Raw genomic sequence first — 25,032 nt, forward strand, 5'->3', positions numbered from 1 at the left:
CGTGCAATCGCCACTTGCCGCGTGCTATGCTGTATTAGAAAATAGAAGTGCTATTTTCATAGCATTTCTATTTTCTGCACTCTATAGACTTTGTTTTAAACAAAGTCTGCATGCAATCTGCTGAAAACATTGGATATAACATGGCTGGATAGGAAGTTTAAAAATAGTCGTTAAAATGTAAACAAGATTTTTATCGACTGCAAGATTTTTTTTAAGGAGAAGCCTGAAGATGATTACACCCGGCTTTTTTATAGCTGACAGTTATTATAATAACTATCATTACCCATAACTTAAGAAACGTAGGGCATGGCGTGACCGGATCATCTCATTATCGCAACTCAGCCAATGAGAGTGCAGTATTAGCCAGTAAGATCACATCAGAACCAATCAGGAGCCAGGAAGCGTAAACGTATTCAGCCACACCCTGCTGTTCTTGAGTTCTCAGTGACTAAAGACCTTTGCAAACATCGACTTCTGCGCGATGCCATCTTCGTCTGCGGGGTCATGCTTACAACGCGCGTTCTGAGCATCCGCTGTTGCTCTGATGTGCGGTATATCAGACGCTGCGCATCCGTCCACTGCTCAGTGACTCAGCATTTTTCGCCCGGGTGATAAGCGCTGGAAAAATCTATAACTGAGTCTCCTTTAAAAAAAAAAATGGCTGTTGTGTATTGCAGCAGATTGCAGCAATGTCGCGGAAGGTAGCCCACTCGTTCGTGCGGCTCCAAGTCTTCAGCACTCGTAAAACTGGGGCGCCTTCAAGGTTACGCACGCGATCTCTCACAGCCGACTGCTTTCTAAAAAAAAAAACCTCTAAGCGTATTTTTTTTTTTTTTTTATGAACAGGTACAAAACGTTAGCCCGTCGTGGTTCTTGAGGGAACCGAGCGAGTTTTGGACATGTCAGACGACATTTGGGAAGTCAGCGGCCAACCGGAACATAGATTATGGCGTGTTCAGATAGTGTTCTTCCTGCAACCAGGTAAAAAAAAAGGTATTCAGACGTCGCCTCGATGTCTCTTTTTCCCGTATCGATCATTAAGGATCTGTTTTTTGTTTGTTTGTTTGTTTTTCGAAAATTGTCAAGGAAGATACGAACTCAGCCGGGGAAGTGGCGTGCCTAAATACACTAAAGGGACACTTCCAAAAATTCCGCACACTTCATTTTTCTTGTATGTGTTCAGCGACGCTTCTGTTTTTATCGACTAATATTGAAATTTCATTGGCTGTTGAGGATTAATAAGATGTTCGATTCTACGCGGAGCGAAAGTTCGTCTGCTTCTTGCGCACGGGTTCCGGTGACGTCAGAATGGCGAGCTCTGATTGGCTCCGATTGAAGGATAGGGGGTAGACCTCAAAGCTAGCTACCTCAATGTCTACTCCTTATCCTTCCAATCGGAGCCAATCGGAGCTCGGCATTCTAGCGTCAAACGCCGAGCTTGCGGACGAACTTGCGGTCCGCACAAGCAGACGAACTTGCGGTCCACTCAAGCACTCGCATCCTGCTTGCGGCGAAAACGGCGAGGACGATGCTGAAGAAGGTGCGCAAGTTATCGAAGAGTACGGCGGAATGCTGAACTATGTCCGAATCGCCCTAGGCCCCAAACCGACGAGTAATAACGCGCCAGTTTGATTAAGCGCGATAAGCAGCAGTCGCACTGATCATGCGTCGTACAGAAGACGCCGTGTTGGCGGCAGACATTAGGACACCTGCGGACACGCCAGAGGTCTGTTCGTTTGCTTCGTGTATAGGTATGCTTGGAACATGTGTAAAGAAAGTGTTTGTATGACCAACGTGATGTCTTATTAAGAAGAAACGCACCACAGACAGTGTCTGCGGGCCGTCTTATGCATGATGTTCAGGGTGTTTCAAGTAGCGGCCAGGCTCCTTAAATCGACCGCAAAATTCGGTTTGAGAACCCATCACGCTACGTTTTTGTCCAGCGTTGCCCAATGGTGGTGCGTTTCTTCTTTAAAATTTGCAAAAAGCTAACTTACTTGAGGAAAAAGTAAAAAAGAAAAAGGCATAAATCCTACCGAAACGCAGCGAAGCCACCGGTCTTCAAACAATAGGGCGCCCTATTGATTGAAGACCTGTGGCTTCGTTGGGTTTCCATAGGAGTTAAGCCTTTTTCCTTTCTTTACTTTTTCCTCAGGTAAGTTCGCTTTGTGCAAATTTTAGAGAAGAAATGTACCACCTGTGGGCAACGCTGCCAAAAATCGTAGCGCGATAGGTTAAGAAACCAGGTTTTGGGGTCGATTTAACGAGTCTGGCCGTTATTTGAGACACCCGATATTAGAAGTATGACCACTCTCTTTGCAGGCAGCAATCCTCGTTCTGTTGGCAGTAACAGTGCACGCAGGAGGCCATGGCTCTTATGGGGGACACAGCAATACCTACAGGAAACAGAATGTGAGCGGACTGTTTTATTCTTACATTTCTGGATTAAATTTTTGTTTCATCGCAAATACAGCCCACGCACAACTAAGCGCTTTGCTATATTTTTACTCTTTTTTTTTGCATTGCACTCGTTTCGAGCGATTCAGCCAATCGACTAATAATGTGCTGATTTTGAATGAGAAAAAAAAAAACAGGTTTGAAATAATTTCTTGTGTTTTTTTTAACAAGTTAAGGCTAGCAAACCAAATAAACCCTGATGAAATTAAACAATTCTTGCATTACTACAGCCAAAGTATACGGTCCACTATACACTCCGTGCGGGAACTATAGGGGGCGCTTTGAAGAACGCGCGCAGCGCCGCTAGCGGAGGAGCTGGCGTTCGACTGTGAGGCGCGTTCAGCAGCCTGCGGCGCCTTTTCGCATGCCAAGCTGTGGCGGCGGAAGCGCGCACGGACGAAACTTTTGCTTTTTGAGCCGATACGTTGAGGGTGACGTTGCATGAGTGCTGGGGCAGAAGGGCATTTAGCTGTTCTCCACTTATATATTGAGTTTGAGTCGTAATTAGGGGTCATTTCTCTAGTTGCGGCCGAAAAAGGAGTTGGAGTAATTTTCCGAAAAACAAGACGGCCGCCACCTTAATTGCTCTGAGTGGGAAATTTATTTCGCTCGTCGCTGTAAACCTAGGACTGCTGGAACGATGATATTGGAGGCGAGTGAGAGGTTCACTAAGTTTGTGCACGAAGAGAGCCGACAGCAGGTGTGACAGTTATGTTTCTAACGAATAAAGAAATAAAGCTGTACGGGATATCCAATATTGGACCCAAAATGTTGTGTTATAGCGGGCTGTGCAAAGTGCAGATTTAGGCGCTAAGGTGCTTGGACTTGACAGTAACATGACACAGCACTTATTATACAAAAAAAAGGTGGCATAGGGAAACCAGGTGAAAATTTGGTTTGAGCGGCGTAACTCAATGGGAACCGGTTTTGATCATGAAAAGGCTGTCAAGAGAATACCACTGGTCGGGAGAGGTGGAGACTTTAGAGGTAGGAAGGGACTAGTGGACTGTACTTCCAATTGAAACAACTTTACGAAAAAGTGGTTCCAAAGCCGAGAAAACAAAGTTGACGGCCAACACACGGTTTGGCCGCCAAGGGCTTTTGCGGTCAGCTGTTGTGTAATCACCTGTTGTGCAAGGTGCTGATTTTCGGCGCACAGGTACTTTGACATGACCGTCACTTGGCACAACACTTAATATAACAAAAATAGTTGGCATAGCGAAACCAGGTGGAAATTTAGTTTGGGCGGCGTAACTAAATGGGAACTGGCTTTGACCGTCAAAGGCTGTCAGATAATACCACTCATCGTGGGAGGTGCACATTTTACAGGTAGGAAGGGACCAGTGGACGGTACTTCCAGTTCGAACCACTTTGCGATAGGTGGCTCTAAAGCCGAGAAAAAAAAAATGTCTGCAGAACTCGGAGTGTCAGCGTTTCCACATCCAAAAGGAGGCTGGTCAAGAAAGAAAGCACACCACATAAACTTCCATACTCAAACGTCGATTCTCCAGTGATTCTGAGTTTCATTGTTGTTTTCTTTAGATTTATATTTGTCACTTTTTTTACCTTTCGAATCTTTCTTCATGAAGTACAGATTGCGTGCCATACTTGTCCGGAAATATCATCGACACGTACGATGGGGACGAAACTTCTTTGGAGGGCATTCCTCCAACGAAATTGGCACTGCATACCTGCGAGTGTGGGTTCGTCCTATCGGCGCTGACACATGTAGGCGTTACTGGTACGAAAACAAACGCAGAGCGCAAAGCGGCAGTGTAGAATATGTCAGCCGTGCCGACACAGTGGCAGACATGATCGGGAGACCAAATTTCTCACGTCGTACGGCACAGGTCCATCGTTGTCGCTGTCCCACAAAACATCGGCGAGGTGAAAAACTGTGAAACTTTGTCTCCACGAGATACGACGCATAACTATTGAAGCACTTAAAATGACGCAGCACAGGCAGCACTGCATGCTGTGAACCCAGCGCAACCGCACCACTCCGACTTCAATGCGTACGAAAGTACGCCGCGTGGTTTCGGTTTCGTTTTCTCTGGGGTTCTCGCTGCCTACCTTCGGTACCGGCCGCGCGGCGGCGCGCCAGTCGCGTCGCACGGAGTGTATATATTGTAAACGACAAAAGTCGACAAGAATTCAGAATAAAAATCGTAATTTTTTTTTTACCGTTCTTAGTTTTACGGTAACTTCGAGCCATACCAGATAGGGTCAATGATGTTCTCCTATACCTCAACTTTGACCCGCAACGCGCGGAGGATTATTGCACGTCTTCAGGGAGGGGATTTGGGAACCTCCCCAAAAACGGGTAAGTGGCACCTGGTTCACACACTTGCGACAGCTTGCTTCCGGGCCCATGTGATCTCTTATGACGAGAAAATACACTTGTGCCATCTATCGTGCTGCCATGGAACGCTTTAAATCTTCGTATATCCCCTTCTTTCTTTTTTTTTTGTGCATCCTTTTTTTTTGTTGTTGTTGTTGTTGTTGGCCTAAAAAACTTGAGAGTTTTATAAACGACCTTTTATCATAGATATTGAGTACGTATGACCTCACAAATACTGCAAAACTGAATTCACTCTAGTGAGGTGCAGTTCCGGTACAAGCTCTTAAATGGCGCCAGCGTGCCGCTGTGTCCACATAGTTATTATAATATACGCTAGAGGTTCAATGGGCGCTAGTGTCTATGCGACTTCCGTGACGCAAATTGAAGCAGACAGCAACCAGCCTACTTTTGCGGTGCTCCTGTGCATTCCTATGGGAAAACGCGCGTGCATTTTGTTTCTTCGCCGGAAAATAACACGGAACACTCTAATTATTTGGGTCGTACCGAATAGTATGTACCCTGATTAACACTGTAAAAGTGTAATTGCTTTAGTTAGCGCATTTTTCTTCATCGGTGGACGATGTTTAACTTCGCTACATTTCAGTCCCAAACGTGTGTTCCGCAGCAGGTGTGTAAAAACAAGCGACGATTATAAGCGAAATAACAATCGAAAGGAATATAGAGTGCGTTCAAGGCTCGCCAGCATTCCGGTGACGCTTATATATTGATAATATGCCCGATCTGTCACTATATGAAAGTGACCCCGTCGTGCATGAGTGGATAAAAACATTTAAAACGAGGAGAATAAAGTCCGTGGAGTATGAAAAGTGTCTCTTCGTATTGTTTTTTCTGCCGGGCAGCTTTTATCGGACACTTGTTCTCAAAGATTTCGAGTGTGCGGGTGATACTTTGAACGTAGAACAAACATCTTCGCTCAGAGCAGAAAGAATAAAGCGGAGTACTTACTTATTTAAAATCGGATCAGATTTCGTGGCCTTCAATTTATTTTGATCGTACATGCACGGGTAGTTACTGACCCAGTGTTACTGCGTAGTTCTTGCCGTCTCCCTTAATTTCCAGATGCTCCTCGTTCGTTTGGCATGTATATCCCTCATGCTGAAAAGAGCCGACGTCGTGTTCACGCTAACAGTGTCCGACAGTGCACATAAATACACGTACGAAGCAGTTTTAGCACCGTTTTTAATGCGATGAATTTGTAAGAAAAACGCCGTAACTGACCAATTATTTCACCTGCGTGACTGAGAAATGTTCCAAGCTACCTAGTACGTACGAATTATTTGGAAAATTCGCTCTTATGATCAAGCGCAGGGAGAAAATGCTCTCACTTTTTCCCATAGAAATAAATTACCGGAAGTCAATTTTCGACTGGTTGCTGTCTGCTTCAATTTGCGTCAGCACATTAGCGCCACTTGAACCTCTAGCGTATATTATAATAACTCTATGACTGTGTCCTCTTGTTGTAAAAGGATCACAAGAACTCGGTTGTAAGGAAACGCAAGTGTGTGAACCAGCCTCAAGCCGACACCTCGACTCCCATATCTCGGTTGACGCCACGATAGCTCGGTCGTACTCTCTAAACCAGACCATTTCGTTTGAAATGCGTAGCATTTATAGGGTCAGTTCTCAAGAGCCTTCGTGTCCGTGGCATGAAGCCTCGATGGTTACATGACGCTGATGACGTCAGGCTGTTCACGTGGCATCACCCTCATTCTAGAAGTATCCACCGTGACGCCAGCACTTGAACACCCTGATGACGCCACGGTGTTCCCGTGATGTTACCAGAATGAAGCTCATCACGTGGCACCATGACGTCACGCAACGCCATCATGTCATTGACACTGTGATGTCACACCACGTAGTCACATGACTTCAGATGGCATCATAGGCCCTATAAATGCTGCACGTGGAGCGCCTTTAAAATATACCAGAGACAGGCAGCTTTGTTGTTTAATTGTAACCCGAATCGTTCTTCAGCCCCGACAACGAATAATAAGCGGACATCAATGCGTGTCCACCCCATTCCAGGACTACGGACAGTACGAGTTCGGCTACGACATCGTTAACGGCCACGGCGCCGTCAACGGCCGTCACGAGACCGGCTCGGCTCACGGACCCGTAGTCGGCTCATACTACCTGGGCAACATTGACGGCCGGCACCGCCGAGTCAGCTACGTGGCCGACAAGCTGGGCTTCCGCGCCGTCGTCAAGACCAACGAACCGGGCACCAAGAGCAGCTACCCGGCCGCGTCGGCGACCATCTCGGCCAACGGGAAGTACGTCCCGTCAGCGGGCTTCAGCCACGGCGGATACGGAGGTGGTGGGTACGGAGGCGGCGGTGGATACGGAGGAGGCGGACATGGGCTCTCGGGACACGAGAGCGTCGGCTACGTCGTGGGCTACGTGGGAGGCCACGGCGGAGGCTACGGTGGCGGATACGGCGGCGGATACGGGGGCGGGTACGGCGGAGGGTACGGAGGAGGGTATGGTGGAGGATACCACGGTTGAAGCGACGACAACTAGCGACCTGCCACATCTCTTTGAACGTGAGTATCGAATTGGGCAACGTTGGCTTTATCTTTTTTTATCAGAGTAATATACCATGGGTTATGTACGAAGATTTCTGTGATCTTATTTTGCGTGCTGCCATTTGTATCTGCTTTGGACACGAGCGCACAACTCGCTGGCGCGATGTCAATTCCCGTAAAGCCGCGTAGAAACATTCCTCTAGCCAAAAATGACATCACTGAAGCGCACTTTGTACGGCTTGTATTTCGAATTTGTACTTCTATTGCGCGCAGTCCGTCAATTCCTTTGCTCAGAATATCTCGAATATGGCTTTAGCTTGACTAGTTTTGAAAGCATCCCTCAAAACTGTCCAGTTGTCTCTAAACCCCCCACTGTCCACGAAAGCTCTTTCGCTTGGCCGTGAACGGGTCATTTATATTAATTCATATATTCAATATGGTAAGACTTGCGTCAATGCTCATACGAAACAAGGAATTGAATTTCTAGGGTACTCGCATCAAACAAAGTTTCAAGTAGCTTATTCAAAAAGCACGCACAGTTACCCGGAGGCTTGCCACAAGAGAGGCTTGCACGCGTTGGGTTCTTCAAGTATCTCGACACGCTTTACGCATGTTCGAAGCGCTTCATACATGCTTCCAACATGTCTGCGGACACTTCTGTAATATGAACCAACACGTCTCAGAGCAGATTGTCTTCTGTATGATGTATTAGTAGTGTGACCGCAGCTATATTGTTTTCATCCGAGACGTCACGGCGAAGGTTCGCCCTACACTGACGTCACGACTTGTGATCCTGGCTACTTATCGTTATTTTCGAACGACAAGGTTAACGGTGTGTGTGCGTAAAAAGCAGGGATGGGGACCTCCCGGAGCACCTTCCGGGTCCCGTTCCCGATTTTTGGGAACGACGACCCCCCCCCCCCCCCCCCCCCCTCAAAGAACTTGGAGGAGCCCTCGTCTCGGCAGTCGTGTGTGTGTGTAAAAAGCACGATAAAAGCGTGGAGTCATCGGATTCTTAACAGAACACTCACAAAGTTGACAAACTGACGTGAACCTATTTCCGAAAAAAAAAAATAATAATAATCCAACTCATGACGTCACAGTGAGCGTTTGACCAATCGTAAAAAACCGACCGCACGGACGGTTTTGCTCGCGCATGTTGCTAACAGTCACTGAGAGCGGGCGTGGAGAGTTACAATCATCTTATTATCGCTCCCTGGCTAATGAGGTAGTGGCATTAGCCAATAAGAACGACGAAAAACGAGATCCAAAGCAAGAATAATGAAAATAATAAGCCACATCCACCAGTTATTAAGCTGTGACTAAGGCCAGCACCATTACAGGAGGCGGTGACTTATACCCGTGAGAAGCAGGTTCCAAACCAGTCACTGGAAACACCAACTAACCAAGTTACGACGCTCTTCTCACTTGCAGATACGTGACGCAAGACGTCGGTGACGTCCGTCCAAACTGACCCTCAGAACCGGTGTGTGCCTCGTGACAGTTTTGTGGTAACCAAAGTGTCCGTCGGACGTGTGTGTGTGTGTGTATATATATAAATGTACATCGAGCATCTACGTCAAGTCCTCTCTACCGTGCAACCTTCTCAATGACCCCAAGCCGAGTCCACGTATAGTGTGCCTAGGTTCGAGAGTGTTTCCAAACCGCTCGCTAGGGGGTCACGTGGTTTATAGGACGCGTTTGTTATGGGCGTCTGCAAGCAGCCACGCATCGGAAGTTCTGGCCACCGTGGACGATGCAAAATGGTTCGCTCGAGTCAGTCTAGCAACCGTGGACACGCCTTAGGGAGGATTCACTATCAGACGGTCGACACGAGCCAGCAGCAAGATGGCAGCGCGTAGAGGCAACCCTTGCAAATGTTTATGCAAGCTGCGAGGATGTGGCGAAAGTGTCGATCGTCTGAAAGCGTCTCTCAGATTTGCTCAGTCTCTCCGCCCACTTATCCTCCTCACCACGCGAAAACGCGCGACCAGTCTTCGCAGGAGGCATCCGTCATTAAAGTGCAAGGGCTCTCCACGGTTCTAAGAACTTCCTCAAATCGAAGCTCGCGAAGTCCACGACTTTCGTAACCGTATGGGCTCCGGAAATTTATCCACAACGATTTGCAGCGTCTTCAAGTGGCCGATAAAGCGCGACGTACGCTGAAGCATTTCCGCGTTCGCCCGTCGTTAAGCCTTCCTTCCGCGTGTCCAAAGCCATCAAGGCTGTCATCGTGTCACCAGAAACCGACGATTCTCATTCATTTTTTTTTTTTATTATTCGACTAAGTTTGAGGCTTTCCGGCTACCGGAACACTTATCTATATATCAACAGGCGAAAAATCTCCATTTTCCTCTCTCAAAAGATACGCAACTACAAGATCCTACGTTTCCGTGATGGCGCAACAAGAAGTAACCCCCAAGATACTCACACACTAAGCTGTTTTTGTGCGTTCGATGTGTGTTAAGGTATTACAGTCTCCGCCAATCCTTCTTTGTTCCGCTTTAACGAGCCCTTTATATACCTAGTGTCTTTGTTCGTGTTTTTTTTGTTGTTGTTTTTTTTTTTTTGCGGAACGAGTTACGCAACTTTTTTCGGCTGTGTCGTGCACTTGTGTTTGGCTTACTAGCGTCCAACCGCGTTTGTGTATACTTCCGGAAAGCTTTCTTCGTTCCAACGCAGTGTTTGTCGTTAATAATGTACAGTCATATAGCTTATTAACGGTATTCGTCCGCTTGATTTGTTGCCTGTACAGTACCGCAATTTGTTTTATTAAATGTTTTGTGCGACGCTTGTGTCTATTCGTGTTCATTGGCGATGCGTTCGTCTATACACCCCCTGAACTCTCTGACGTCACGACCCTGCGCTGGCGCTGCTTTTGGTAAAAATACACACAATTAACAAGCGACGTATAAACCGTTGTGTGTTATACGTAGGTGAGTATTAAGGCCCGTTCACACTCTAGCGACCGAGTACGACCAGGTACGACTGAGAGAGACGAGATCTCTTAAAACTTCTTGAATGTTTTTAGAATGAGGGAACACACTGGCACTGTGGCGCCATCTACGCGGTGACCCTGGAACTGCATTTCACAAGAGCAAAGGTTTTGCGGGATTTCCGAAGTCAAATGTGTGTAACACCCATAAAAAGGCTCGTTTATAGCATTGACAAAAGTTTTTCGAGCCAAGAAAGAAAGGATAATGCGCGAGAAATTAAAAAAAATATGCCGGACCGCCAAGTTTACACTGCTTCCAAATAGATGGCGCCAGTGTGTTCTCCGGTTTAAGAAGTTTTAAGGAACCCAGGTTTAAGAGGTCGCAAGAGTGCGAACGGGCCTTTAGAGTTGTACAGTCGTACCTAGTGTCATTTGAATCACAAACCAAACATTTTAGATATACCGTATTTTCCGGACGCTGGTGGTACGCGTAGTTTAGTAGCTCGCAAAGAAGCCCATCCCCAGATTTCTGCCATCGCATGATAGCGCCATCTGTTAGCGGGTTACGCTAACAGATGGCGTAAACCGCTGACGTGATTGTAACAAAGTGATTTTTATTGTAAGGAGTGGGAGCACAGCGGTGAGTACCCAATCTATGATAGGATGATTGCTCTTGAGAAATTTGACATTCACATGTCAAAAGTACTAAATGTTTGCATTCAACTAATTATCCCAATCGTCCTCAACACAAACAGCAAAAAAAAAAAAAATTGGGAAAAGAGCTTATTGAAATATCCGACTTGACCTCACATTCCTCGAAAGGGGCGGAAGCTTAAGCTATTCAAATGGAGCCGGCTTGTAGTCTTGTAGCCGGCGTCCTTAAATTTTGCATTTCGTCGCCAGTTGAGAGCTCGGTCGATCTCAAAACGTCCCCGGACAAGGCGCGGGTTCCCAAATTTGAAATCATGAACGAATGCCTGAAAACAGTTGGACAATATGCACTCCAAGACAAGTTATCTCTAAAATGGCTCATTGTAGAGTATTTGCCGTAGCAGCAGCATGTGGTACAGAGTACTACATTTTGTATTTTGTAACCAGTTCAGCTCTCGGACGAAGTCAAAAAGTTCCTGGATGTGGCGCGGACATGCCCAAATTTCAAAATATGAACGAATGCGTAAAAACTACCGAACCATTCCCACTTTCAAACCGTGGTTTGATCAAAAAGGACTCATTTTGAAGTATTTGCTACAATACACAGATGTGCTCGATGGCTCTCAATTTTATATTCCAGCTTTAGTTGGGAACTGCGGTTGTCCTCAAAAAGTTTCCTGGCCAGACGCGGATGCCCAAAATTTCGGAAGAACGAATGCTTAAAAACGCCCGGACCATCCCCACTTTGAGACGATGCTATTCGGTATGCGTTAGTTTTTGATGATTTGGCATGATGGATGTCGATGATAAAATTATCATCCGCGTTTCCGCATCACAAGTCTCGAGCCTTTTGCAGGAGTGGTAACTTTAGCGCACCATCGCGTTTCCCATGCATGTGCTGCGATCCTCTCTAAACTTTACTGATTTAATCGGTTTCGATGACCCTCTGCAAGTTTCTCATTTGAAATTTTTAAAATTTTTACTAATTAAGATTGACCAATTTTAGTTGATAATTAAACTTATCGTGACGATTAGCTCCCTACCCCTACAAAAATATGTATGTACGTCCTATGTCCATACTTTTGCCGTTCTATTACCCCTTTGTCCATCCTATGGATTCCTGTAGACAGTTCTTGACCGTCTATGTACCACTGGTTTGCCACAGAATGGACACAACAACGCTATAGAGACCTTCGCGAAATAACAATTTTTCATTCCTTCCTATTTCCGTTCTATGGTCCTGGTGAGTCTATGGACATCCTATTGCCTCTCTATGGTGTGAGCTATATTTCGGTACATTAATAAAGTGATGCCGGGTAGACGTTTTCTTTAGGTGTAGCGAGGTGTCCCAGTTAAAGAGTTGTTAATTAAGTTCCGGGTATCAATATGTTACATTGATGTCTGGAGGCATATCCAACCTCAGGGTATATTCATTGTGGAGATGGAAGTGTTTAGTATGTGCCGGAATAATGTTTTTACTTTCTCAGTGGGAGGTAGATATATCTGGGTCGCTGCGGCCCCCGTACATATTCGCAACTTTCACAACCCATAGGGGGCGCACTGGTGCCTATCGAAATTGCGGTCATCTGGATGATCGTCGTAAAACAGCGGCATATCTAGGCTGGGTCTGCGCGCGACGCGTAAGTAATTCTAGTTATGCTGTATACGCGCAGTATCAAAACCTTACTTTATGTTTTTTCTTTTTTTTCACGTCAGGAAAGTGTAGGCAAGCATTTTATTATGAGGCCAATCATCCAGGAGCTAGGGAGTGCGATTCTCACGCCGCGGTACCACCATCGCTTAAAGTGGCTTCTCTATGGACCCCGTAGGGACTCCGTGTAGACCCTTTATGGCTTCTCTGCAGACTCCATAAGGAGCCCGTGTAGACCCTGTATGTCTTCCCTGTGGACCCTCTATAGCTTCCCTGTGAACCCCGTACGCACTCCCTATAGACCTTGTATGGCTTCTTTGCAGACCCCTAAGGACCCTACACCCTTTAAAATGACTTTTAGAGAGCACGTTTTTGCGTAAAAACAAATGGGAAAAAGCTCTTTTTGTAGAAACTTTTATTGGAGATAGTACAAAATGACAAGGGCGTGATGTATGCATACACTTTTAGCTTACAGGGTTTTGCGGCACAATTAATATTTCTTTTTTTTTTTTTTACAGTCATGCCTCACCGGCGACTTCACGTAGCGCGTCCCGACTTGGGTGCGTCTTAACTTCGGCTGCAGTTCGCGGCGCGTCCGCCTGGGAGACGGGGGTTGGCATCCCTGAAACCCCTCTTCTACCGTATATGTTTCGGCGCCAAAGTGGCCGATTAAAGCCAAAGCAGAACAGTCACATGCTGTTGAATATCGATAGTCCCAAACCAGCACACGCGGTCGTGCAGTTATCCGAGTGGCCGCTGCGGGTGGAATGGTGGCGTTGCGATCGCAATTAGTTCGCTTTTCAAGTACAGATCGGTGCCGCTTTTTCAGAGCAAGCTCTTTAGCGTTTCCCAACTGACTTGCTCTAGGAACGTTGCTCGGTGCGGACCCCGTAGCAGACCCCCTGCAGACTGAGTGGCTTCTCTGCGGACCCTGTAGGGACTCCCTGTAGACCTTTTGTGACTTCTCTGCAGACCCCATGAGGACCCTGTGTAGACCTTGTATAACTTCCCTGTGGACTCCCTAGGGGCTCCTTGTAGACGTCGTATGGGTTTTCTGCAGGCACCCTATAGACACCGTAAGACCCTGTGTAGACACCCTATAGAGTCTCTATGGACTCTATATGGCGTCTTATTATAGAGAGGGTATAGGATGACCACACATCATCCAGAGAATAGGACGTCCATAGAACGTCCGTTGGCCAATATTCTATAGGGCAGCCATAGGACGACTTCAAGGATGCAACAGAGGTCGTGGTCTGCCTATAGACCCCTTTTGTTCTGCCTATGGACCCTGCTCTATAAAACGTCCTAGAAGTGTCCATACATATTTTGTAAGGGTATATAATCTCCCCCTCCCAGTTAACTTACGTGATTATACTGCATTTTAGTTGTAAGACTAAGATCGCCCTGGTTTTCCCCATCACCACCAGTACCACCCTACCCACAGTCTCCGACATCATTGACATTCATCGCGTTCATCAACACCTCTCACTAACTCCAACAGGTCGCTTCATGTTGCACGAGCTGGGGTACACACCCTATTCACACTGGCCGTATACCTACTCCACTCAAAAACGGGATTCTCCCACATGTCGCCGTAGCACCAATTCCCCGCCACATGGACAGGGAGCACAATCCCACCCGCCGTCTCCTTCGCGCTGCATACTACACCAAGATGATTGTTCGAGAACCCGGCAAGTGTCATGCTTGCATCGATGCGGCATTTCAAGATAACCTTAGTGCACTCGCTTTCACCACTTCAAACGGCACTGACCATTCCATTGCGCAGCCCTGCGCCTCGCCGGTCGAAGCAGAGCTTCTCGCCGTCGGCATGCTCTCACCTCGCTCAGGGCCATCGCATTCCCCATTGCACTTTTCCTCCTCAGCAATGTCAGAGGACCTATTCGCGTATACCTGGTCACGTTGGCGTTGCTGGGAATGAACGCGCTCATCAGTTTGCCCGCGAAACGCTCCTCCGGGCCCCAACTGATGCGTGTGACGCAGCCCCTGCTCCTCCTCTTCAGGGCCCCACCGTAGCCGACCTACTAGCCTTCCGTTGTGCCTTCCCTCCTCCACCCTCCCTCGCCGTGAGCATACACTTATTCGACAGGCCCAAACACTTCACACGCACACTCGACTCCACTTATTCCGACGCACCTTAGATAGCCCACTTCCTCCCACTGCCTAGCCCCATCCGACCAGGATCACCTTCTGTGGGGCTGCCCCCCTAGCCCGGCACAACCACACCATTACACCCGGGTGTGGCTGACTTTTTCGTTGAGCCTCCAACAACGGGAACTGGCGGGCCACATCAGCAAGGCCCTCAGCGGCTGCCTGGACCGAGGCAGCTGATTCATCCCCGCCATCTTTTAAATAAACTTGCTATCTATCTATCTGTCTACAGCATTAGTGTAGCCTTGCCGAATTTTTAAAAACGATGTGAAAAGCCTCAAATGAGCACCCTGTATATATGATACATATGTAAATACATTTAATATTGTAGTATACATTCGGACGTGGTGTAAATGCCGCATGAAAGAGGGTTTTTACAGCGGAGCTGTTAAGGGCTAGTTTCCCCAGTATCGTGTCCGTCACAAACAAATGTCGACACTAAACTCTGGACAGCTACCGCCATCTATAAGCGACGGCCGCAACCAGACAATCGGCTTGCCAGTTGTCTGGTTGCCGCCGTCACTCACAGATGGCGGTAGCTGTCCAGCCTGTCCACTCTGGCTTGCCGAGTTGCGGCCGGCCATTACTTCATTCCCACGATAGTACAGCTACGGTATTAAACGATTAGCAAAGAGCACCTGGTGCATGTAGCTAACGCCTCGCTTGTAATAACCGTCTAGGAACCTTGACAGCTAGTGACGGAGGTTGTCTCGCCTCCGGCCACGACGAGAGAAGAGAATAGGAGGGACTCCCCCCTTCCCGAGAATGCCTTTTGTGTGTCTCAGAAGTCGCTATTGTCTCCCTACAAGATTATAGAAAATTAACCCGTCACTCAAAATTCGGACAAAAGCAGCCGCTTCGGTGGCTGGAACGACTAGGCCATCCTCTCGACGTCAGCCTCGCCGTAGCTTTGCTCGTCCTGAGACGACCTACGTCACGATTGCGTTGGATGTCACGTGGTCTCCGCTGGGCCTTCTCCGAGCGCTTGCCAGAGTGGGCCGTTTACAATGAAAAATACAGCCACCAGGCTCAAAAGAGAAACGTGCGATAGTCATTTACGGATATTGTTTTTTTTTTTTTTAACACGACGGAAATATTTCAAATATTGTTGAAGTATCCCTTTAAGCACACGTAACAGACCGCGTTGGATAAAATATAGTTTACTCAGAAAGAATCAAACACTGAAATGGACGAAGGACAGACATTCGCCTTAGGGAACAGTTTTTAGAAGTCAACAAGGCATCACCTGACTCTTTTAATTCAACTGCTGAACATGCTCGAACCTGCCACGAATGCATCCCTATAGCTATAACTACACTACAGTGCATGGTTCACAAAAGGACAAGTATGGGCAGGAAATAATTGAACCATTGAAGGTATAGAATGCTACAATGTTTCAGAACCTCCGTTGTCGTTATCGACAAAAAAGCTGGAATTCATCGCGCCAGAGTTATCCTAAAACAAAAAGCATCCTTTAATGTTTTCTGCATTTTCAGGGAGTCAAATTCAGCCATCTTTATCGTTATCCTTTTTAGTATCTTTTTCTACCATTTTCGTTTTCCTTCAAATTCCTCTATGACGAAAGTGGTGTTCGTAGTGCAATAGGCATCATATAAAAGTGCCGTGAAAAGGAACTAGGCGTGGCCACGAAATATCCCCTCAGTCTCGGCTAATAAGATCATTCTTTTCCAATGTCTTTTTCTTTTACTAAGTTCCCCGTCTTTTACCACAGTCTCGGGTAATTTTCATAACGAATATATTATTAACAGATGGCTCGTGAGTCGTGACGACCTGGCTCGTCGCGAATTCTCCAACACACCATCAGAAGAAATATCCACGGATAACTGCGAGCTGAAAGGTCACTGCACCATCCCTTTAAACACACGGCTTCACACACGTTTCCTCCAAACCGTTTTTTTTTTTATTAGATAACAGTGAAGTCTATATAAATAAACCCATCAAAATAATGACTAAAAAGTGTCGTAATATTAAATCCAACAGATTTTACAAACGTCAACCATTCAAAAAGTGTATACGTGAGTGTAAAGATGACAAAACAGTTTTCACATACAAACAACATCATCAGCGTAGCATGCACATAGTATAGAGCTCGACCCTTTTTCGGGACAAGTGTTTTTTATAGGGCAGTTTCACTTATGTACGGTGTACGACACAGCGTAAACACAACATACTTGGCTCTGGTTCTAAGAAAAAAATTACACTAGCTTGATCACGCCGACAAGACCGGGAGGCACAAATTCCGTCGTGAACTAACTGGACAGATGGTGTGTGTGTGTGATGTCGTAAGGTCACACGACCGGGACGTCGCACTAGGTCCTGGCGTCACGTGACGTCACGGTGTGACATGACATGACCTCATGACATCCCACGACGTCACAATCACACAATGTCATGTGCCATAACGATGTCACATGACCCTGACGTCACATAAAGAACTGACTCATGGTCATGTCATATCGACGTCATGTTGGCACGTGACGTCACAGCCCTTGGTGACGGTACTTCATGGCGGTTTTCTGATAAAATTTGGCTGATAAAAACATCCTGCATTCAAATAGAAACAAAAAGACTGGGATTGCTTCTTCGGGCTGACGATGTCGCGCTTTCTACATCCGTTTCAAAATCATGCGAGAATCCATGCTGGTGAACCATCGCCTTAGATTTTCAATGCGTTAGACGGCAACTCCGGTGCATACTTTCGATTTTGGGATTATGACTGTTTTTAGTGCAGTTAGCGTCCCTGAATTGCAAGATTTTTTTTCTTTTTTTCGTTACTGTGCGTAGTTTCAAAGATGTCGACGCCTCAAAGTTTTGTTTGGGGCGAGGCCAACAAAATCGAAACTAGCCGCTCGAGGCCCCGGCAACACTGGAAATCAGCCGCTATGTGAACGTGACGTCAGGATCGTTCTCGTTTAACGAATACGCAGACCGAGCGGCACCTACCTCTGTTGCGATAGCCGTGTAAAGATAGGAGGTAAGCTAATTTTGCTTTAATTCCGTATACCTGGTATTTGTTCAGCATATGTAGCAAGAGCCAGTGCGTATACCCAAAAGCTAGCGACTGGAAAACCGGTGAACTCGTACGGTGCCGTACTTGGTGGCTGTCGCCGTGTATGCGGTCTTCTGTACTCGTCGCTAGGCCTAAATTGTCATCGGGGCTCCGTGAATGCAGCGGCGTTGCTCAACGCCGCGTTGCCAGTGACGTACAGTACTGGGGGCCCTCTCGCTTTCGCGCTGCGGGTCAGTCCCAGACACTAAGCTTTGAGGCTCTCCGGCGCGGGCCGTGGCGCCCGAACACACGTGTGCTGGGCTGTACTTACACGTCTGTTTTTCGTTCTTTTTTCCTTGGGCGCGTAAAAGCCGAAGTCCGAAGTCCACTCGTCGAACAGCGTTCACCCACACCTTCTCCTATTTCCGGTCCATTGGAAACTTGTGAAAACGCACCTCCGTTTTGCGCAGCGGGTTGTTTGAGCAGCCCGCAGCGGTACAAGTTGCACTCGGCATCTTTCGAGGAACAGCTGGGCAGTATTGGGCGCACCGAGCTGCTCGCTAAAACGAGTCTTGGAGTCCTCACAAGGCAAATAAACAAAAGGCTATACCGAAGCTACACGGGCTACAGATAAAAGCAACGGCTAAACACGCCAATCACAAGCCAAAGTAGCGATGGTAGCGGCGCAAAGAAGCGCACTCCGCGCAACGCCCGGACCGGAGGAAAAAAAAAGAGAACGATACTGATGTCACGGCCCGATGTTGCTTTAGCGATCGGCAACCCGCTGGCCGCCCGCTAAGGAGCAGCGGCTCGCATTTTTATTATCGGCATTAGTTGAGAATGCGGCATCCCACGGTCGTAATATTTTGGCTGGGGTCGTATTTTGTGTCAACACAGCAATACCAGTAATTTATCTCAGTTTGAGTTTTGGCCGGAGTTGCCCCTTAAAGACCAGTTCGCGTTTTCCACTTTTCCCCCTCTTCCTCCTCTCCCCCTTCTACCCTGTCCACCGTTGCCTGTTTCCTCCTCCCCCATGGTTAGGAGGATCTTCTGCCTTGCAGAATCTTGAGTATGGTCGTTGGCCTTTAAGGCAGCGCTTTCCATCTTTGTTCAACGTCATTCTGTCATGACGGGCTGTGCCAGGCAAAGTGCTCAGCAACAGAAAGAAGCAGCACTATTACATTTCTCTTATCAAAAAAACAATTATTATGAAATGAAATGAGCCGGAGTTACCCCTGTTAAAATCCCACCTATCCCTGGCAGAGCTGAAAATATTGCACAGTTTGCGTGTGCCAAAACACCTAATCGAGCTGGCAAGTTCCACTTCCAATAATATATTGTTCACTTCCAAGCCACTGTCCGTGATTAAATTTTTCGAGGTACTAGATAAACTAAATTGGTGTAAGTATGTTTATACATCCTGAACTTAGTCTGTTTCAATGGGCAACTTGTCTCTCAGCTGTAGATGAGCAATTTAGAGGTATTGGATAGCCTCCCATGTGACTGTGCGTTCAGAGCTCCGAGGAGAAACACGTGACTTTTGAAAGGGGTTCATACCGAGAACATAGTGATAAACAGCGCACTAGAGGCAAAGGCACAGTAGCAGAAAACAGACAGGACAAGCGCTGACTCGTACCCCAATATGTAAAACACGGATGAAGAAAAGAAAGAAGATGATAAAAATCAGAAAGGATGTGTCCATGGTAGGAGAAAAAAAAGTAATTAGTCATTAGTTGTTTCCACACTATACACAGTTTATACGAGAAGCGCATAACACCCGCAAGACTGCCAAGCACAAACGTCAGTTCACATCTGCGTGTGAAACCTCTTTTTCGGATAATGCCACAGATGGTTGACTCGCGCAGCATTCCCCCAAATTCATTATAATAAAGGCTTCATAGACCTCCCTCGTAATTCTGTCCCTATATCTACCAATAAAAGTGGTCTTAGCCATGGTTGGCTTGCAGGAACAAACATGGCAGTCTAAGGGCAAGTGGCCTCCGACCGTGGACAGGAGAAATAGGTTATGTTTACGAAGCCCCCTCCCCCCCTCCCCCGTTTTTCCACAAGAAGGGGGAGTATTTCCCCTTTCTGTATCCCTTCCGGAATTAAATTCTCCGTACCGAGAGAATTTCAATGGGTGAAGGAAGAGGCTGAAATAGAGAGGAGAACGGCAGATGTAGCCACATGCCTTAGTGTGCCTTACTCTCTCCTGCATGTTCATACGTTTCGAGGTGATGACTGAAATTTTTCAAGGGGGGCTAACGAAATGCTACCGCGTTTGAAAATTGGGCTTTTTGAGTTTCGTCGGCGGTGGAGCCCACTACGCTTCTGTGACTCGGTAAAACCAAAATGGCACTGATAAACGCTCGACAACGTGCAAACAATAAGGTGCGAATAGCACAAGGGGTTCACCGACATGGCAGCAGGCGGCTTACAAAAGTCCCAAAGTATGGTTCGTGAAACTGCCCTATTCACAATTTACATCAATTCACCACGAAAACAGTCATGCTGACTGTAAATGCGGGACTGGTTGTATATGTACAGTCAAGGAAAAGCGGTAGGTTCAAAGAGACCGGTCACATGTCAAAATACTTCCATATAAAAACAAGCTTGGCATTACAAAATGCTGTTCCTAGATTAAAGGTGAAAGAACACCAATACATTTTCGTGGCTTAGGCACAAGGTTCTCAAGCTCGATGAATTGGCACGAAGAACAAGCATGAACTGTGCAAAATCGTTTCCACTGTAAATTTTCTCACAAATAAGTGGAAATATATACCCTAGTTAGTCAAAAAAAACTACCGGTAATTCACTTTGTCCACAGCACCAAGCTATGTGCAATACACTAAACTGCAGGGATCAACAAAAGGATCACGTAACAAAAATGATACGTCCATTGGCAACATGGAAACAATATCCAGGAGACTTAACTAAACTCAGGGACAAGCATTTCAGACAATTCAGAAGAAGTGAAGAATGTGCGAGCACATCTCTGATCGGCACTCAAGGTGGTTGAGCACATGGGTACCCTAGCTTTAGCTTCATTGTCACAAAAATATTTATCCCTAAGTATAGCATGATCCTAGATAACGGAAGGAATGAAACATGAGGAGGACGACACACAGACGAGTACATTCTTTCAACTCGCAACAAAGTTTATTCCATGGGGTAGGAGCGCCCATTCCCCCACGGACACTCATACTCCATGGAATAAACTTTGTTGAAAGTTAAAAGAATGTACTCGTCTGTGCGTCGTCCTCTACATGTTTTATTCTTTCTGTTATCTAGCATATTTTACCAACATGCTCATTAGGAATATAATAGCATGATCTTTCAGCTGTAAACATGACTACAATAAAGTTCTGCTTGCAGACGACCATGGCCAGCGTCCATTAAAGTTTGGCTACCAAATAAGACTAGGAAAATTCAAAGCTGGCAGATGGCACACTAAACGTCATGGGAACTCCAAACATGTTTAGGAGAAGCCGCCTGTAGCAGGATTACACACACCTCACAAGGCCACAAAGAATGTGAACATGTCACAATCAACGAGTTTACGCAGTTACAAGGACAATGGAAGAAAAAGATTATGGCATGAAACAACAACCCTTTTTTCATGTCAAGTCATCGAAATCTACCAAGATGGCCATTGGCCAATGCAGTTTTGCATGTAACAATCATCATCCTCATCCCCCCTTTTAAGACGCTAATTACAACCTTTGCAATGTGGCGGACATGACTGAACAAAAGAAAAGAAACAATGCCATATCAAACGACTCAAAAGGGAGGCCAAAGTGGTCTTGGAGCACATCTTGAATGGTGAGTCGATCAAAAGTAGATCATGAAAAGACCTGAGCACACCAGTAATTTCAAGTTTCGCAACCTGGAATCTGTAAGAGCTGGTTTCAAAGAATGTCTTCCAAGGCAAGGGTCTGACGGTGCAGTACTTTGATTTTTTTTTTACAGGGATAATATTAAATTCTGATGCTTAATGTAAAGCTCCTTCTCTAGGCACCAATAAAAATTCATCATTGAGAAAAAACCTTGCTGAAATATCTTCATGTCAGCAAAAAAAAGAACAATGATTTCTGAAATATGAGTATACCTACAGTGATACACAGAGTGTATCATTGTAAACTGTCACCAGTTTTGCATACATTAATTTCTCACTAAGCTGCGATTGGATATTGAACTCGTGTTTTTGACATTGCAAGATCCTCATTCATATATGGAATGATTTTAAAAATATATATGTTTTCATAAAGATGCGCAGGTTCATTTCAATCAACTTAAAAATGAAACCGCATTGATAATACAGCAATGCTTAAAGCGTCATGCACAGGGTTTCGTCAGAATATCTCCGAGATGAATATGCTTAGAGGACAGCAGCCATAAACAAATAATTAATTTTTTTTAATTTTTGGTTCCAGACAGAGATAATCGCACATTACTGAAATTTAGAAAAAAATGATTATACAGCTAGCTAAACCTTAATGACGAAATTAAAATCTGTGTCACTTAGCAAAAAAGTCAGATGGCATGAATTTATAAATCCAAAACAAGTGATACAGCTTACCTTGAAAATATATTGCACAATAATTTCTAAGCTATTAGTTCACATGTTAGCAAATGCAAAGTTTGCTCATGTTTTGAAATTAATGTGTAAAAAAGAAAAAGCCCTGATTTTTCCATTGTCAGTGCAGCACTGAAGAAAAATGGGCAGTACTTCGGTTAAACCTGGCAAAATTGTCATACGTGGAATATGTTTTTTGGGTCGGTAAATCTTGGTGCGATCCCTTATGTGCCGGGACTCGTGCCGCAACTTCGCACAACGTCAATGGTTGTCGCTATGGTCACAAGATCGCTTACGCCAGCCAATGAGTAAGGTGCCACCCACGAGGAAGCTGTGTCGGTGACACTATTGCAAAGGCCAAAAAAGTTCTGATGTATCAAGTCAACAAAATCCACTCTATTTAGGGGAAAATTGTCACTTGACCATGTCACATGACCACCGTCCACTAAATCTGGTGCAAGATGTCTCGTCTGTAAAATTTGGCGGATCATTGTTTGGACGATGCTTTCTTGTAATTGCTGAAAAGTGACTGGTTCTCCCTTATAATGTATCCTACGTAAAAAACCATTGGTATGTGCTTCTTTCAAAATATGGTAATCAAAATACAACCCTCTGTGAATAGCCAAAAGTCAACAATCAACAACTCCCGAAACTTATCGGGTAATTACCTCCCTACACCCGAGGCGATTACAGTTATCATTGAGCATTGAGAGCACCGCCAGTCAATAATTTGCTAGTCGACAATCTGTGCTATGTATGTTGGCCATGTATCCACCATGCTTTCAACAATGTGCAAAGGCTTTTAGTGGTCAGACGTTTCGGTTTTTTTTCTTTCTTTTTAAAAGAAATTGATTGGTAAAAAGAAATATGGACTAAAAATATGATCAGGTGTCAACCCATGAAGTGCCGATCATTGGAATCTGCTACGCAATCGGACACCGGAAATAGCCTTTCGTACGCGACGCAGATCACAGTTCAAAAGCCTTCTCAACTTTGTCGTGGGCTAGGACACTTCCATATATCCATATCTTGCACGCTGCTTTCCGAACTTAACCCTACAGTACTCCATTCTGCTTTACAAAGAACCACAGTGGACGCTATGTGCCCTCCAGGCCAATCCAGCGCTGTGAACGTGTGACGCTGGGTGCGTCACACTTGTGCCACGACGCACCCTGCATTGCGGCAGTTCATAGTAAACTGAAGTACAATCTACTAACAGTGCCCGACAGAGCCCCCACTCTTCGTGCATTCCACAAGGCAGAAGATGCACGGGTCTTTGCTGGAGCGGCACAGGGTGGCCAACCCACCCGGGTCAACATTGCCCATATGGGCTGTATCTCACGTATTACCCGCAAAAGTGAACGATTGGTCCCTATCCACTGGACGCACGCAGAGTTGAGATTGGTGCCTGGCTCATTTCATGAGTTCCTCAGCATTCTGCTTCGAGTAGCCGCTCTTCCTGCTCGGGAAGGACCACTTGGAGGTACTTCTGCATTGCCACTGTCAAGTATCCTGCAATTGAAAATAAAGCGGCGTTCCTCCAATTTGTCGCGTAACTGCACGCTTATTCATGCAACGAGAAGCCAACCACCTTGACATGCTCACGGGCGTGATAACTTTTTTCAAGGGGGGGGGGGGGGGGGGGGGAGAGCTTACAATTTGTTTTTTTAGACGGGAGCAATGAACCCAAAAGCATCGCTGTGGCAAGTTGCAGTTGACCAAGCAACACTATAATGATTTTGTAGGACTGGGGTTCTTTCGTCATATTACTATTACGCTTTCACCAGCGAAAATAAGGGTATAACGCCAGACTGTCAACTTTGACAGTGTTGGTTTTATAGACATGACTGTTTCGAGCTTCTGCCATGCTTGTTATGCGTATTATCGAGCTTGTTGTTCAGATTTGGTAATCCTATTTATGCCGTCGAAAGGAACCATAAAGGCGCAGTCTCGTGTATCATACAAAAGGCACAGTGTTCACTGCAGCCATGACGACGGAAGTACCTACGGACACGCCTCAAACATCTTTGAAGCTTCGTGTATGCTTCAAACATGTCTGTAAACAGTGTTGTATGACCAATATGTGACATCATACAAGGAAGACGCATTCCTCAGATAGATTGTGCAGACTGTCTTTTGTACGATGTGTCGACAGTGTGACCGTGGCCCAAGAGCACCCAAGGGGGGTGTAGGTGCCCTCCCCTTGCACTCCCCTCTGTACACCCACGCTAATACTACTGCCTTATTTTCTGTCCTCGCAAATAAATTATCGGGCCATCGAAACAGTCCATTATCAATCACCTGGGCTGTGCTATTCCCAAATTGAATGGGAGAACGGGACATAAATTTAACCAGCCTGGAGACTTTGTAAGTGTCCACAAATCTCCTTTGGATACTGCCACACTAGCAGACGTCCATAGGACATTCTAGACATCCACGAGACATTATTAGGACAATAAAACAAAATCAACTGTTGAGCTAGTACGGCAAACGACACACAAATAGTGACAAGTAGGGAGGAGCGGAAAGAGGGAGCCTTTGTCCTGTTCACTTCTAGGCCCCCTCGTCTGTGAAGTTATTTGTATTTTACGACGTTAAGATGTATACAGAACATGTGTAAAATTCTTCAAACTTTCTTGAACAGCCACATGATGTGTATACGGCTTCGGGATATCCACGATACATCCAAAAGG

General features: G+C 46.1%; 1 protein-coding gene across 1 annotated transcript in view; it reads right to left on the reverse strand.

Moving 5' to 3' along the window:
- Window positions 1-20,274: 20,274 nt before the first annotated feature.
- LOC121834991 (large neutral amino acids transporter small subunit 2-like) overlaps window positions 20,275-25,032 on the reverse strand; it is a 66,388-nt gene continuing 61,630 nt past the window's right edge. Inside the window, exon 9 of the mRNA XM_042288811.1 lies at window positions 20,275-23,851. Within this exon, the coding sequence (XP_042144745.1) occupies window positions 23,769-23,851 (83 nt within the window). The 3' untranslated portion in view covers window positions 20,275-23,768. The remainder of the gene's footprint in view (window positions 23,852-25,032) is intronic.

The sequence above is a fragment of the Ixodes scapularis genome, unplaced genomic scaffold, assembly GCF_016920785.2.
Source record: "Ixodes scapularis isolate PalLabHiFi unplaced genomic scaffold, ASM1692078v2 PGA_scaffold11__112_contigs__length_91849675, whole genome shotgun sequence".
In the NCBI taxonomy this organism is placed as follows: Eukaryota; Metazoa; Arthropoda; class Arachnida; order Ixodida; family Ixodidae; genus Ixodes; species Ixodes scapularis.